General features: G+C 44.5%; 1 protein-coding gene across 2 annotated transcripts in view; it reads left to right on the top strand.

The window, feature by feature from the left end:
• Nucleotides 1-555: 555 nt before the first annotated feature.
• The window catches only part of Egflam (EGF like, fibronectin type III and laminin G domains), a 177,763-nt gene continuing 161,036 nt past the window's right edge, over nucleotides 556-17,282 (top strand). For both annotated transcript variants that reach the window (XM_021183287.1, XM_021183286.1), the window contains exon 1: nucleotides 556-952. In XM_021183287.1, coding sequence (XP_021038946.1) covers nucleotides 856-952 — 97 coding nt within the window. In that variant the 5' untranslated portion in view covers nucleotides 556-855. The remainder of the gene's footprint in view (nucleotides 953-17,282) is intronic.

Genomic DNA, 17,282 nt, shown 5'->3' with positions numbered 1-17,282 from the left:
TTTTCTGGGGGAGGGGGCGTCTAAAGTTGCCACCCACCACCAGAAGGGGACCTGGCCCCCGGGCACCAGTCCCTAATCTTCATTTGGCCTTTGCCTCTGAGTGGCCTAGCCTCAGCTCTCCATCTGTGCGCCTTAAATCCCATTTATCTTCTTAGCACCCAAGACTTGGCCAGCCCCGCCCTCCTCCTCCCTGCTTGAAAATTACAGCCCCTCCCTTGCGCTTCCTCCAGAGTGCTCTACAGAGTAAGTAACCTTTGAGGTGTTAGGAAAAGTGGTTTAAACTGAGTGCAAGCCACCTTGAGAGGTATGGGGGAAGAAAGGTCCAGCCAGCGAAACCGAGGCACCAAACCAAAAGTTCAGGGTTAGGATCCAGCCAAGGACCCTGGGCCCGCAGTCTGAGTCAAGGAACACTGGGCGAGTGTCGAAGTCGGTCCCACCCCGGCCCCCAATCTAGGTCACCCGCGGGGAAGGGCTGAGCTGGGGGCTGTCTGCGCCGGAGGTGGGCGCGGAGTGAATTGATTCAGACCCTGCCCCTCGTTCTTCCACTAGATTGTAATTCCATCTCCTGCGGGTCGAGCCGCCCTCCCTCCGGCGGCCAGTGCGTCCCTCCCCTCGGCTCTCAGCGTCCACTCCCCAGCCCCGAAAAGCCTTGCCGCTGCGAGCCCGCTCCGCTCCAGCACGCCAGCTTCCCAACTGCTGCCTTGCCTCCTCGGACTCCCGAGTGGCTCCTGGTTCAGCTCCCTGGGTCTCCCACCTTCTCATCCTCGCGTCACTGGCGTTCCCCGCGTCCCCCAGGAGACGCCCTTTCCCTGCGCGCCCGGGACTTGGGGAAACTTTGCAGACACCGTCGGTGAGATGGATTTAATCTCAACCTTCTCGCTCCATTTCTTGCTCCTGGCCTGCAGCCTCCCACCCGGCGCCGTGTCACTCCGAACGGCTCTGCGAAAATCAGGTAAAGCGCTCAGTGCGCCCGGAGCCGTGGTGCCCGGAGCACCCCGGTCCCGGCCTTTGGTGGGGTTCGCAGAGCTGGCAGCCGCTCTCTGCTCACCGGAGTGGGCTCAGGCTGCCTAGCCTCTGCTCAGAGCTCAGCCGAGGCACGAGCCTCGCCCTCCCCCAGCCCAGGCAGTCCCAGGGATATTGTTTGTTAAAAGAAACGATTTGTTTTCCAGAGCTAGCTGAGGTGGTGGGTTCTGTGTGGAACCACAGACTGCGAAAAGTTGGGGGGTGGGGGGGGTGGGCGGGCAGCTATCGTTCTGTCTCGGTTACACAGGACTGAGAGAGCGCAGAGGACTTTCAACAGCTCCTCCTGCTTCTTTGAACATCTTATTGGATTCATACTGCCTAGAGCCCAGCCATTTCCTGTTGAGTGTCTGAAGGTTTGCCGGGAGCCCCCCTTCCTGGCTCTGGTCCTGTCTAAGCACTGGGTAGGGACCTGCACTTTCTCTGTTGTTGGGATTCTCTTGCAGCCCCGGGCTGTTTGTGCAGAAAGCAGCCCACAGTGGGTTAACCTGATCTCTTTTTAAACTCCTGTCTTAGCACTGCTGTTCAAACAAAGATATATATGCTCTGTAGGCTAGCTAGTACAAAGGATCGGAGAGAAGGCAACACCACAAAAACTCACATTTCTTCTAGGTAAAAAGTATGTTTTTATCAACATTGATTTGTCTGTGTCATGAGGGAAAGTAGAACAGTTTAAATAATAAAGTTCCTAGCGTTGCTTCTGGGTAACGATTTTTATTCTTTGTTGGCCCGGACCATATTTAGAATTGTGAAAAAGCTTTTTCTTAGCTTACTTTACAAGTGGGGGTTGTCTTATGGGATTAATTATGTCTTCTGAACAATGGAAAACAATCTAACTGTTTTAATTCAGCCTGCAAAACCTCACAGAAAGTGGAGTCTGCCTTCCCAAATGTTTCTACAAGAAAGTGGAGTCTGCCCTCTCAAATGTTTCTACAAGAAGGAGGCAAACCAGGAAAATTTATCAGAGTGCAAAGAAAATAATCTTGGCAGGTTCCCATCTGCATGTTCAAATATTTCTTCCTGCTCCAGGATCTGTCTGGAGTTTGGGACAGTTGCCTTTGATCCTAGGAGATATCTCAGTCTTCAGGCTCTGTCTGTGATCATCTGTACCCCTTACCTGATTTAACACTGAGGTCCGTTCTCAGCTTCCACAACACATTCAGATTCAGAACAAATCTGTCAGCACACTGTCCAGTTCACTGGGGAGGCAACAGCAGCCACCCAAGGTAGAATCATATTAAATTGTCTTCTTGCATCTTCATACACCTTCCAGAATCTCAATCAGAGGAGCCTTTGAACTTTCTTGCTCAAGAAAACCATACTATGGCCGCTGGCCCTCTGTAGGTTTCTGCACACAAAACCATCTAACCACGTTTGAATAGCACATGCATAGGTCTGTGGATCTTAGCCTGTGCAACATATGCAGGGTTCTTTGAGGGTAGACTTCAATCCATTGAAGCAGGATGTAAAACCTGCTGTATATAATTGCATACATGTTTTCCCCCATTTGCCTCTTCATTTTGTATTGTTTTTGGTCCTTCCTCTTTAAAAAACATTTCTGCCTGGTCCACTCAGCATCTTGTTCAGATATTCACATCAACAATAGCTCCTGTTGCTTTCTTTGCCTTTACTTGAAGTATTGGGGTGGGTGGGTGGGAGCAGTGATTTTGAAAACTTCCTTTTAGATGTTTTTGGCCTCATCAAGGCAGAAGGACTATTTAGATCATCTTTAGCCTAAGAAAGGCTTTTTTAAAAACAGTTACTTCATAATTTTATCCAGACAATGGATTTTAGGTTGGAAAGCTGTTTGGATGAATATGACAGCTACTTCATAAACTTCAGGGCAAATTTTCCTTGTGGGCTCATTTACATCCCATGGAAAGACTAGTTTTTTGATCCGTAAAATTGGTCCAGATTAAAAACTGCCCCAGTTGGCTCTGATGCGAACAGCAAGGAGCTCATTTGTAATCTTCCCCAGACACCCGCAAGTCCCACTCCAGTCCATATGGGAGGGACTTTGTACCTTGTTTCCGCCCCGATAGAAATTAGCTGTGTGCAGTACTTTGAAGGTGGTGTGGCCACCACACAGTCATTGCAAAGCAGTGTGTCCTGTTTATCTATTCCTCCTTACTCTGCACAATCGACTTTTGATAAGTACAGTTTAGTTTCAAAGTCTTGGATTCCAATTAACCCAAAGGTTCCATCCTTTCTTTTAGAAAGAGACAGGTAGAAAAGAACACCTTGCCCCTTCACCCCAAGGTGTAGCACCTCTGGCACTGACCATTAGGAAAGAAAGCTCCACAGCTGTCAGGACTTGCAAGAGTTGCCACAGCAGTGCTCAAATTAAGTCAAATTAAATAATAGTAACCGGCACTAATTAAGTGCTTGTTACACTGTTCTGAGAACTTGACACATACTGATTCTTTTAATCAAGCCAGCAGCCTTGTGAGCTGCATGCTGCTTGTTTCTTTGTTTTACTAAGGGGGAAACCGTGGCTTAGTGGAGCTCAATATCTTACCGGAGGCCACACAGAGGCTAAATGGTCGAATGGGAATTTAGGCTCTGGTATTTGGCACAAAAATCCCACTCCTGAGCTGTCTCATTTGCAGAACTATGTAGCCTTGAGTGTTTTCAAGGTTGAGTTCCCCAGGGACAGAGAGCCCTGTAACCTAGGTGGAGGGCCTCCCCTTGTTATTTTGTATAGGAGACCCATGTCACCTCCAAACAAAAAAGTACCTAGTCTACTGATGTAGGGTACAAGAACCTACTCTCCCCAGACCTCATCCATAAATAGTGTATGTAGCTTCACAGAGGAATGAAGAACTGCTTACTTTCTTTGTTAGACTCATGGGGTTTAATGCTTGGGGGACACCTCTGCAGGCCTCCACTCTGTGTAAACAGTGGGTTGAACAAGTTTTGTTCCTGTTCTCCACAAACTGGAAGCAAGTGCAAACTCTTCACTTTGCAACAGGATTGAGGGATTGAGAGGGACTTAGTGATTTGTTCACGTTAAGGTCAAAAGCTGAGCTGGGCTAGAGTGAAGACACCCCTGTTCCCAATACCAGTTAGCCTCTTGTTTCTGGTTCACAGCAGGGATTCCAGAGCGAAGGGAGGGAAAATTCCAACAACTGTGGACAGGAGGGAAAGAAGCCATCTGTAGTCCACAGATAGATCTGTCAACCTGGCCTTCATTATGGGTCTTTTCTAGGTAGCTTTATCGAAATGAAGACGTTTATGAAAAATCTTCCTTTTCAGAGATTGCTTGATAAGTTCTAACAAACACTATCAGTGAGGACAGCCTCAGCTTCTGGGCCTCAGCTAGCCGTCACCACCTAAGGGGCCTGTGTTCTCCCTGCCGAGGGGCTAATTCCCCTCTTGCAGATGTTTGTATTGAAATAAATGGACAATTTTCTTTACTTGAGAATATAATCTTGTGTTTCATAATAGAAGATCTACCCTGTTACAGCCCTTGGCAGCTGGTGATCTGATTTCTGACCCTATACTTTTGAATCTTCTAGAATCTCTCATAGTTTGTGTGTGCCTTCTCACATCCAGCACAACACTTTCAGGATGAACCCATGTGTCGTGGCACTTAGCTGTTTTTGTCCCCTTGTTATTGGTTAGTAGTAGTCCTTTGTATAGATGACCGAAGTGTGTTTAACTGTTCCCTGGCTCTTTAGGTGTTTTCAGCTTCAGGCTGTGGTGAACGGGGCTGCTACACACAGCTCTATACATGCCTCTGTGTGGATATACTTTTACTTCTCTTGGTAATGAACACATGAGGATCATTTCTTCCAGTAGACTGAACTTTCCAAGAAAGCACTGAATTGTTTCTCAGAATGGTTGTACTGTTTCACATTCCTAGGGGCAATGTATGGAAGTTCTAATCATCCTGGATTCCCCAAGGCATTTCGTACATGTTTTCCTTTCATCTCTGCAGCTGTGAAGAAACAAACAAACAAAAAAAATGTTAAAACCAAAACCTGACTGACAAAAAGAAACCTATGGGAAGATGGGTTTAGTTCACAGTTCCATGTTGGAATCCATCACTGGAAGTGACAGGAATTTGAAGCAGCCTCTTGTGTCACATCCAGTCAAGAGCAGAGAGTAAATACATGAGAGCTCGCTTGCTTGCTGGCTGGCTTGTGCTCAATGATTTCACTGCTGTTATGTGGTCATGATGCCCCTGAGTAGAGAATGGTGCTGCCCACAGTGGGCCTCTCCTCATCAGTCACCTTAAGATAATTACCACAGGCCAAATCAATGCTGACAATCCCCTACTGATTGATACTCTTTCCCTGGGCCGTCCTAGTTGTGTCAAGTTGGAAATTAAAGCCAACCATTTCTTTGTCATTTCTCTGTTTCTTTGTTCTTGTTTGGTTTAAGGCTTCTAATGGATGTATAATGATATATCTCATCATAGTTTTAATTTTTTGTTTCCTTCATGACAAATGATATTGAACTTTTTTTTTCAATGTGTCATTTGCCTCTCAAGTTTCTTTGAATCTTTTGACTTCTTCTGAAGAAAAAAAATTCAGTTTTCTTACTGAATTTTTAAATTTTTTTGAATGCAGCTCTTTATTAGATATGTGCTTTGAAAGCATCAGCTTCCTAGATGCAATTTGCTCATTTTACTGGCTGTGTGTATGTGTGTGTGCCACACACTCAGGTGTGTGGCAGTGAGTACACATATAGGTCAGAAGACAACCTCAAAATGTTATTCTTTTTTAACCTATCCACCCCCTTTGACAAAGGTCTCATATTGGTCTGGAGCTAACTAATTAGGCTAGACTTGCTGGCCAATGAGCCTTAAGGGCCCCCCTGTCTTCTTTCCCCAACATTGAGATTACTAATCTATGTCACTATAGCCAGAAGTTTGCCATGGGTTCCAGAGATTGAATTAGGGTCTTCGTGCTTTTGAGGCAAACACTTCCCTGACTAAGCTATCTCTTCAGCCCTTTCCTTTGTTTTCTTAATGTTATCTTTCAAAAAGAAAATTAAAAGATCTTGGACATACCCGATTTATCTCTTTTTAGTGATTATTCTTTTTCAGACAACTCTACCCATGACTACAAAAATGTTCTTCCTTTTCTAGAAGATTTTAAATTTTCATTTAATTTGACAAATTGTTTTGAGCCACTTTTTTTGCATGAGGTAGAGTAGTGTGTGTGTGTGTGTGTGTGTGTATGTGTGTGTGCTTCTTTTCCTCTGTGACCTTTCCTTTTTGCCTGAGGTCCCAAGGCCAGTGGGAGAAGGAAAAGCAGGATCCAGAGTTCAAAGATTTCCTGGAGTGACCGACTTTCTCCACAGTCATTTTTAATGTAGCACAGCCTCTCAATCTTTTTTCTTTCCATTGCCTCCATATTTCTCTTCCACATAATTTGATTAAAATGAAGATCTAGAAATACACAGGCACACACACACACACACACACACACACACACACACACACACACACATATATATATATATCAAGCAAGAAAACCAAAGTCCTGGAAGAGTAGAGTTAGCTCGCTGGCAGCTACCTTGTTGGTGGAAGATTAAGAATACAGGTCCCTTTAGGTGGTTTCTGCAGCTGCTGGGTGACAACAGAAGGCTAACACATCGGGGATCATCTAGCCAACTTCTCGATTGCCACCCTCATCAAGCTCTCAGGGGATTGTAATATTCTTACTTAGAATTCATATTATAGATCTTTTCCATGCGATTTGTATGTGGGGGTCTTGTCTTTTCTGGATGCCTACCCCCCCCCCCTTTTTTTTTTTTTTTTTAGCCAACTCTATTCCATCACAGTGAGGTTGTACTGGTTCTTGGGAGCCTCTCCCCTTTCTCTGTGTGTCTAGGTAGATGGATAATAGATAGATAGCACCATACAGGGATGCATCCCATGCACACATGTGTGCGCTCACATGCATGTATGGTATCTAGCAGTGGTAAGCTGGCAATGCTCCATGAACTTCAAGGATCATGGCAGAAGAACCCTCTGACTCTGCACTGCATCTGCTCTCCTCCCTTTCCGTGAATGTCTTTATCACGTCTAATAATACAGAGAGACACTTCTTTCTACTTGTTTTTTTCTTTTGTCTTTAACTCTTCCTCCATCCCTGTGATCAAAACAAAGGAGAGAAATCAAGGTCAGGGTTAGATGTGGTTTGATGCAAGGCAGTACTTTCCCTGAGGAAGAGTGACTTGGCCCGAAACAACATACATCCCCACCCCCAGGGCTAAGAGTTTAATAACCTTAGAATTCTTTGGGGGAGATAGTAGTCTGTAGTTTTTCTTCTGTTCTGGTGCCCTTGGTGTGGTAATATGGTCTGAAGGCATTCAGTGATTCCAATCTGGATTTATGAAAGTCAAGTCCGATATGTCTGAGGCTATGATGGGTTTCACGCACTCGCCACATGGTTTGTCCTGTGGGTGTCTTGTATTTCCGTACCCTACTTACTGAGGTTCAGTAGGTTTCTAGTATTTTCCATGAATGCTATCATATGCTTTTGGTTGGTTGGTTGGTTGGTTGGTTGGTTGGTTGGTTCAGTGAGAGTGGGTCTCAGGCATCTCAGGCTTCCTCTACCTCCCAACTTTTTTGGCCCTAAGTATATGCCACCACCCCTCCATCATGACATCTCGATGGCAGCTGACTGAGATAGCTAAGCCTTTGCTTCTTAATGAACACCAAATGTCAGGCTGCATATACTAGGAATCACCTATAAATTCTGTCAGAAAAGAAAAGGGGGGTTGGGAATTGAGGAAATATAGCTAGCAGAACCTAAGGCGCAGGCTGTAGGTAAAACTTCTCAAAGCTAGTTTTGAGTTCACTCGTGTAGACCTCTCTTCTGAAGAAGGACCCAAAATGTGGTTTCTTTGTCCTGAGATAAACCAAGGGATACTGTCTTCATGCTGAACGATTGGTTGAAGAGGTGAGTCTCACGTGGAAAAAACTACATAAACGGCCAGCAGAGGGCATACTTCCAGAGCTTGGTGGAACAGGTCTCAGGCTCTGGGCAGGCAGGTACAGAGGCCTTCAACTATGCAGTAAGAATTTTTAGAGTACATCCCAGGCATCCAACTTTAAGACAAGAACTCCAGGAGAGTTGACAACAGGTGTCTCACAGTCTACACATGGAGAATTGGGGCTCCACTGCCTCCCCTTCTTCATACCTCTATCCTGCTACATCCACAGTATTTGTCTTTTCCACATCAAACTGTGCGAGCTTGCTAGCAGCATTTGGGCAGTTGCAATTTAATTAGGCAACCGTGTACAGACTCACTGGGATTTCTGGAGGTTGGCTTGGGGATTTGTTATCTTCTTTCTTCTTTGGTTGCTGTTGTTATAATTACCTTTAAGAGACAGGCTTGACAGACAGCCCAGGTTAACTCTGAAAGGCTACTCCTCCTCCTGCTTCAGCAGTCTCCTGAGCCACTCGTGGACTTACGGTGCCCGAAAGACACCTTTCTGGAGCCAAACCACCCATGCCTTCTTTTCCTGCTTGTTTGCTGAGGGATGGCTTTGAATAGACCTGAGAAAAACTATCAGCCACACCCTGTTCTACATAGTCAACCCCCACCCTCTGTTTTTCTCTTACCTCCATGATGCTGGTTCATTTAGCTTGCAAGGGTGGCTCCTGGCTGAGCAGGTGCGTACACACTTGAATATCCGACCAATTTGAGCCAAAGCTCTGAGTTTTCACGTTGGTTATTTGGTGACATTTGGAAATTTGTGTAAGCTATGCACCTTTTATTTTATTTACGTTTCCAAAAAGTAACAATGTTAAGGTAAGTGTTAACTTTATAGGCTTCCACAGAGGACTAATGAGGTAGTGTATATTCCATAGGACTGACTGGTGCTTCCGGCAAACTTGTAGAAACTGTTAATCTGGATTAGAAGGAAAAGCCTGAAAGAGTATGTGTGCAAATATATTTACCGGCATCCACACAAATGAGAGCACTTATGATTTCATTTCTTTTTATCCTTTCCCAGACATGTCAATGCATCATTGCGTGTGATTTAATTTGTAGCTATATAAACATTTCTGATGTTTTATAAGTAAGTTAATTTATGAATCAAAAATTTGCTCAGCCACACACCTTGATTTTATGCTTGGTAAATGAGGCTGACAAGTACTTGCGTTTTCTTTGAGTGAATTACCTCTGTACAAGAGTATAAGCCTTGTGGCCGTGCTTGAGTTTTTCCTGGTAACTCTTTCGAGTGAAGTTGTACAGGATTAGGAGAAGGGAAGGTGTTTCTGAAAGAATATTCTCACACTTGATCTGTGACAGGGAGTCAGCCCAAGTTTGAACGTGGCCAGGTCCTAAGAAATAGCTTAGGTCTTATGTGTGGGTTAGTGTCGGTGACACAGAAAGACAGGCCGGGCTCGGAGAACTTCCTGCAATGAGTCTTCCATTTCATTGGCTATAAGAAGCCCTCTCTGAGGCCCTTGGTCCTGTGAATGCTCTATGCCCCAGTATAGGGGAATGCCAGGGCCAGGAAGCGGGAGTGAGTGGGTTGGTGAGCAGAGGGACGGGGGAGGGGATGGGGGTTTTCTGAGGGAAAACTAGGAAAGGGGATAATATTTGAAATGTAAATAAGGAAAATATCATATATATATGTGTGTGTGTGTGTGTGTGTGTGTGTGTGTATGTATGTATGTATGTATCTCCCTCTCTTCCCCTAGGTAGCCCCACTCACTGCTACCTTCCTTTGAAAATCAAAGGACATGAAGCAGAGCAGTGCTTTGAGAGGGCTGAGGTACTGCATACGGATAAGATATTCCAGGCTGCACGTCCATAATCCAAACTCTGAAACTCCAGCCGCAAACTTTTTAAAGCCCCAGCATCACGATGCCTCCCGTCACGATGCCCCACCATCACGATGCCTCCCGTGGAAAACTCACGGACGACTCAATACATAAAACTTAGCCTCACACACAAAATTATTTAGAATAGTCCACAGACGACCTTTAGGCTCTATAGGTGAAGCCTCTGTGAAACATAAATGTGTTTTGTGTTTTGGCTTGGCTGGTCTCACTCCTCAGCAAACATCGTTACATATATGCAGATATTCCTCAATCTGAAAAAGCATGTATGTGCAAAGCATAAATAACCCTTCCTGTCCTGAAAGAATTTGGATAAAAGAAATCTGCCTGCTTCAGCTGAGAGTGATCATGCTAACTACTGGTGCCTTCACCAGCCAGACCCAGCAAAGCTGCCCTTCCCATGGCTCTGCTCGAATCTCCATGTATTTCCCACTCTCTCTTCTCACTCTCCTAATGACACTTGAGATGGGTTTCTTATCTGACTCTGCAAATACTGAACCATTTAAATTTTAACACTTGGGGCTTTTTTTTGCTGACAAGGCACCCCCAAATCCTGATTCGGTTTTAATACAACATTAATGCTATTTATTTTTCTTGGTGCAATAAGTTTATATTAGCCTTTTAACAGTTTACTTTGCGCAAAAGGAGTCATATCAGCAGGCACTTCTCTGTAACATCTGGGCAGTTGAGAACATAATACTTAAATATAACCTGCGTTTAAAGCCTTCCTTGGGCAGATGGCTAATTTTATTGATCTAATCTTACACTTAGGAATAGGTCCCATGATCCTTTGCTCAAAATCCTTAGAGTGAGCAGAGAAATAAATAAGAGGGCCGGTGGTTGCGAATTAGGAGCCTGCTACCTGTCTGTGATTTATCTTTTAAATACATCCATATTAACAGTGGCAGTATGGATTGCTTGAGTCTCTACCCTAGGGGAGTTCAGATGATGCTCGCACAAATGCAAGGAGGAAGGCAACACTCTAGCCTACGAGTGTGTGTCTTTTTACCTCTTGGTGACAGGGTCATAGCATGGTTAAATGTGGAGCATTACCTGTGCCCTAGGCTGTCATCTATGTCCCCTGGACTGATTAGTTATCATTTGAGCAATTTTACTGTGAAGTCCATTCTCAAAGACAGCCTCGGAAATATAGGATATGAGGTAAATTTACACAAGAAACTGTGTGTGGGGTGGTGCCTGTCTGTGTCCTAGGAACCGGGTAGTGAAAGCAGTAAGCTTGTAAATCCCAGGCCACAGTGGGCTGCCACGTAGTGAGACTGTCTCAAAAACAAAACAAAACAGAAAACAACAGACCCAAATTCACACTACAGGATTTGTTAAGCAGGGTTAGCTGTGTTTTCCATAGTGAATACATAATTGGCTAAAAAGTTTGCATGGGTCGCTCTAATTTTGCACAGATAGAGTAAGAATCCAGCAAGCCCAGTGCACTGCTTTCTTCATGGGATGGCAAGCTCATTTCTCTGCTTCCGGTCGGTTCATCCTGCCCTTACAACGGGTGATGCGTCAAAGGGCCCTACTGGTGCCCACCATTAATCCTAGCACTGTGGAGACAGAGGCAGGCCCATCTCTGTGAGTTTAAGATCAGCCTGGTCTACAGAGTGAGTTCCAGGACAGCCAAGGCTACACAGAAAAACCCTGTCTCAAAAAAGCAAAGAGAAGCCATGTCTTGAAATAAACAAAACAAAACAAATAAAGAATAGTCATGTGTCGCAGCACATGCCGACAAGTGCTTGTGTTAATCTGGTCAATTAACATCAGCTGCTGGATAAACAGCTTCAAAGTTTGTTACCCTCATACAACATTTACTTTCCATTTGTTCACAGCCCAATGTGTGTGTGTGTTTCTGATTGGGTGTTCCCTCAGATGACTCTCTTGTGTGTGGCAATCTTACCATCCTTCGTTAAGTATCTCCATCTTGTCATGGTACTGTCTTCAGGACAGACCTACAAGGAGGGAGGTGAACAGCAGGAAGGAGAGTGGGAGAGGCTTTCTGTGTCAGAGCAGACCACAGTCACATAGACCTAGCTGAATTGCAAGGGTCCCAGGAAATGCATTTTAGCTGCGTACATGGGAAGAACCTGAACCCAGGGCAGTCATTGTCGCTGATGCTCTAATTTGAAGCTCCTTAAAGGGCCAAAGACAAGTGTCATCAAATTTGTAGAAGCAGGCCTTCTACAGCTCTGGTGCCTTTTCACCTGTGGGTGAGTTCGAGCTGGAGTGTAACTTTCATGGTGACAGTACAACCTTGTTTGACAAGCAAGTGCCTAGTGTTTGTGTGCTGTTCGTATCTCAGAATGAATAAAGAAACAAGTAGCCAAGGATGGGTGCTTATAAAGAAAGAGATGTATGTGGGCTCCGAGCCCATGATCCTAAGGCTGCACCTGGTGATGTTCTTGCTGGTCAGACTCCTGAGGTGGTACAGAGAGGATTTGAGACATAAAGAAGGGAGGGAATGTGTGTGTGTATCCTTGTCTCTGTCTATGTTAATAAAGGAACTCTTACTGAAGTATAAATGTTCCCCCTAATGACCTTACCTAATCCCAAGCACATCTGAAAGGCCCCAGCTCTAAACACTACTCAGATTAAATTTCCACCCTCTCAGCGCCTCACAGTAGTGATTAAATTTCAAGACATGTTACCAAAGGGCATGCGGTCAGACCATGTCTGAACCATGGCAGTTACCATCTGTCAGAAGCCACAGCAATATAAGGAAAGACCCTAAAAGCCAAGCAATCCAGTTGATGTAGATCAGTTCAGAACAAGGCCCAAAATATAGAGAGAACTACAATAACCAGGGCTCCAGCATTGTGGTTGAACTCTGACAGTTCCTGAAGCTACGGTGGTTTGATTTCCAGAATGAAAATAATCTGTTCATCTAGGTTCCTTTCTGTCCTTGTAACTGGTTCACAGAAAGCCTGACTGCAGTTGCATGCACAGGGCTCCCTGCCATTCATGTGGCATAAAAATGTGCCACCTCCCTCTGAGTTCCCTCTTTGCTGAGTGGGTCTGAACTTTCCTCAGAGCCTCTTTCATGTTATTGTGTATCTGCCTATGTTAATCTGGCAAATATCTTACCCCTTGAGACAATCCATGTCTCCTTAGACCCCTCCAAAACCCAGAACCTTTCAAGCTGAATGATATATGGCTGTGTATTCGTACATCTTACAAGTAAAATTATCACCTTTATAGAAGTCACCTATGAATTAGAGAAGTGATTCTCAACCTCCCAAATGCTGTGATTCCGTAATATAGTTCCTTATGTTGTGGTGACCCTAGCCATAAAATTTTTTATGTTGCTTCTTCATAACTGTAATTTTGCTACAGTTATGAATCATAATGTAAACGTAAATATCTGTATTTTTCTGCTAATCTTTGGGGGTTGTGACCCACAGGTTGAGAACCACTGAATTGGAGAGTATATTTTGGGGGTTTGTGGAGATGCTTCAGAAGATAAAGTCCTTGTCACATAAACATGAGAAATTTTAAACCCAGAGCCAGCCCATGTTTTAAAAGCTGAGTGCATGGCTTACACACATGCACTTACAATCCCAGCATTGGGGAGCTGGAAACAGGAGGCTCTCTGGGGCTTGCTGGACAGCCTGTCATAGCCTGATTGTTGAACTTTAGGGTTCTCTTCAGGCAAAATAATAAGGAAAAGAAAGAATGGCTTTCTAAAGAGACAAATTGAGACTGCAGCCACCCCACACCAGTTCTCTAGAAGCTCTTCTATTTGGCTTTCATCATAGAAAGGATCCTTCATGGTAGATAATTTATTCAGTGTTATATTCTTAAAATATAACAATAATCTTATAGACATAGCAGCCTGCTGGATAAGGACTAAGATATCATGGATAGATCCCACTGTCAGTCAATCCGTAGGTTTGCATGAATGACTTTCCAATGCATCTTCGGAAAGATGATTTCATTACGGCTTTGTCATCTTTGTTCCACTGGGAAGTCAGGCCACTTAGGATGACTTAGAAGTAGCAGGACGGCATAGCCACACATGAACCTAAGCTACCCAACAGTCTAACCCTATTGCTCTGCAGTGTAGAGGTGTATCTGTAGCCAACAGAGAAGATAACAGTGAAACTTCTGGAAGCTGACTTAAATCTCGCTCTGCTGGGAGGCTTGCTATCTCATAGACTTCTTTGCTTTCCCGGTGTTGAATGTTGGCCCCACATTAATCTGACATTGGAATATTTGTCCCTTATCTCTGCCCAGGTAAATGCAAGGTGTGAGTCCATTGTGCTTGGGGGAATTTCACCAGTGAGGTTTCCTCTTTATCCTGCCTTTGGAGAGGTTGTGTGCATGCCATGGACGGTCTAGAATGACTGAGGAGTCTTGACAGTCATATCCCCAGTGGCTGGTGATCTGATGACAACCCCTGAATCTTCTGGGTGTCTCTGATAGGAGAGATTTTTGGTGCACCATGGACCACCCTCAGAACTGCCTAGCTCTGAAGTTTCCCATCCCTCAAATATTCAGTAGCCACCTTCTTTGGTAGTAAACAATACTTGTTAGTCTTCCAAAGTGGGATAAGTCGAGGCTCTGCACTCAAGTGACAAGGCTTTCCCTGCTGATGTTCTGAGGGTTTCTAATTGGCGTCGTGAAATAAAGAAAGCATTAGGTTATGTAATGGATAAACTTCCATTACAACCTGTATGTGGAACACAGGGGAATCACAGAGACTCCAATCAGACAAATCTGCATTTGGATTCTCGCTTCAGCTTTTACGGTTGACTGATTCCAGAGGTCTGCTTCATTTTCCATTCTTTACGTTTCTCATCTGAAATTTAAGCATCATCGCACCTAGAATAAGGTTGTTTGGATAAGTCTATAAAATGCCTAAACATTTGGTGCTCGTTAATTATGTCTGTTAGGCTTTATAGGGTTTATATACTAGCAGAGATGGTATTATTTTTTTTCAGATTGACACAACCTCAGACTTGGAGGACATTGACATAGCATGCAAATGAGCTGAGGAGCCCATGAACATGCAAATGAAAGAATTCCATTGCCTTAATTTTATATCACAGCTTTTTCCAATATGCACCCTCAGATGATGAGTTTTAGTGTCTGGGTTAGTCATAAGGTTCATGGCCTTGACAAAAGAACACGGAATCAGAGTCAAATTTAATACAAAATAGTCAATGCCCATTTGAGGCTTCGTATAAGATCAGGAAGGAAGGATTAAGCCACTGTAGGAGTGATAGGTTTTCATATGTAAACTGTCAAAAAATGAGTTGTTCGTACTTGAAATATTTTGAGGCTATTTTTTTTAAAGCATACTAATACAGAATACGTTTAAAATATGCCATTTTTAAAGAACCCTTTTGTATTCATTTGCCTGTATATGTGCACACCTGTGTGCAGGTGTCTGCTGAGGCTCAAAGGTGTCAGATCTCCTAGAGCTGTGGTCATAGATGGCCATGAGCTTCCAACATGAATTCTGGGAACCAAACTTTGGTTCTCTGGAAGAACAGCATGTTCTCTTAATGATTCTAATCTCAGCTCAAAGATGCTATTTCTGTGGTAAATGCTGTCTTTCACCCCTCCCCCACTTTTTTAGATGCGGTCTTACATAATCTGGGCTGGCCTGAAACGTACAGTGTGGCTAAGAATGCCCTTGGACTTCTGATCCCCTTGCTCTTCCTTCTTAGTGCTGGAATTACTGGTATGCAACACCAGGCCCAGTTTTTGAGGGTTTTGTTGTATTTCTTCCCTCTCCCCACCATTGATTTGACAATAATCTGCCACAATAACTTTCTCCCAATGCAGTTCTGAACTTGTGGCTCTCGTGTTTACTATGTTTTCCTTTCAGGGCCCCTCAGCCTCCTAGAACCTAGGGCTGGACACTCCAGGTTTGGGATAACACGGCCTTTCTTTTCCTGTCTCGTCTCTGAATTCATCTCACAGTCCCTTCTCTGGTCAAGCTAGATTGCTTGCCATTTTATAGATCCTCTTCTCCATTTCCAGTTCTGAATGCTGTCCACATGTGGGTCTGACTTAAAATATTGCTCTCTCATCTCTGCACAAGGACATCCCTTTGAAGGTATGACTCAATTGTTCCTGGCCAAACAGTTGTCAAAGAACACCCGGTAGGTGGACGCCAGCCCACGGGTCTCCTCTTGTGCCCGGACTTCTGGTCGTGGTGGCCTTTTGGTTTTGGTGTATTTGACTCATATACCCTATTCTTCACTTTTCCAAGAAAAGCAACCTGATTTCTCTGCCTTTGCCTCTGTTGCCTGATGGAGTGTCTTGTGTGAGGCTGGCCCTTCAGCCGACAGCTGTGAGATGGGAAACAACAGCCTCATTCTGGCCAAATGCGTTTTCACATCGTGTGATTAATTTGGTCCCTCTCGCAGCTCCCAAACTCATTTCCTTTCTCAAGTGCAATACAGAAAAGGTGTCACCTCCGCGTGCTAACGTTGTTGCTCAACCTGTGCAGACATTTGGAAACCCACACTGCAGTGTGATTTAGAGAAGGGAATGCCCCTGGGAGTCTGTCTGCTGCAGCAGGTAATTTAAGTCCCACCTCCCACTTGCTGCAGGCTGTTGGAGTGTCAGGGTTTTAAGGAGACCCTGATTGAGTCTAAACTGTGAACTGCTTCCCTGTTGCTACCCAGAGACCAAGTCTGGTTTGAAATAACCTGTGGGTCTGAGACCCGCCTTTCATGCAGACGTTATGAAGCCAAGTATACAGGGCCATACACTTAGACACCAGAGGACGGGGTTAGGAGGGGTTAAACTAGCCAGTGTTCAACACGCCTGTGCCCATTTGCTTTAAAAACCAGAGGAGAGTGAGGCTTCAATGGGAGTGAGATGATTAGGAAGGTCAAGTTGCAGGAGAGGGACTAAAACCGGTCGGTCTCCCGTAATGAGGTCTGACCACAAGGCCACTAGGAAAACAGTACCCCAGTTCTTCAACATTCATCTTCAGTTTTATTGTGCTGACCCTGGCTTGCTTCCAAAAATCAATCCTGCCAACCCTGGAAAGTGAAAAGCCCAAAGCTGGACATTCTGCAAAGGTGTTTTTCATTGTTTGCCTTCTAAGGACCAGCGAGCCTGAAAGTGATTCTGGGCAGCCTGATTGAAAGCACCCGATCGATTGACCAGTTAACACTGACTTCTTGATCCATCTGTATATCAAGAAATTTATGACAATACACACGTGAGGGTACACAGAATAGAGAGTTCCAAATGAGTCCCATTACAGTTGTGATTAAGCGTGAGTGGAACAATGATTGGGTATTAAGAGGAACTGTGCCAATGTCTGAACCTGACTTTGAAATACGCTTTCCTGATGACAGATGGACAGACAGACAGACTGTTAGACAGATATATGGTAAATCAAGTAGAGTAAAATATTGATGTAGAGGTCTAGTGTGAATATATTACATACACATACATATATACATAGCATAT

Source organism: Mus caroli, chromosome 15, assembly GCF_900094665.2.
Source record: "Mus caroli chromosome 15, CAROLI_EIJ_v1.1, whole genome shotgun sequence".
Taxonomy (NCBI): domain Eukaryota; kingdom Metazoa; phylum Chordata; class Mammalia; order Rodentia; family Muridae; genus Mus; species Mus caroli.
This window is presented reverse-complemented; position numbering and strand designations above follow the sequence as displayed.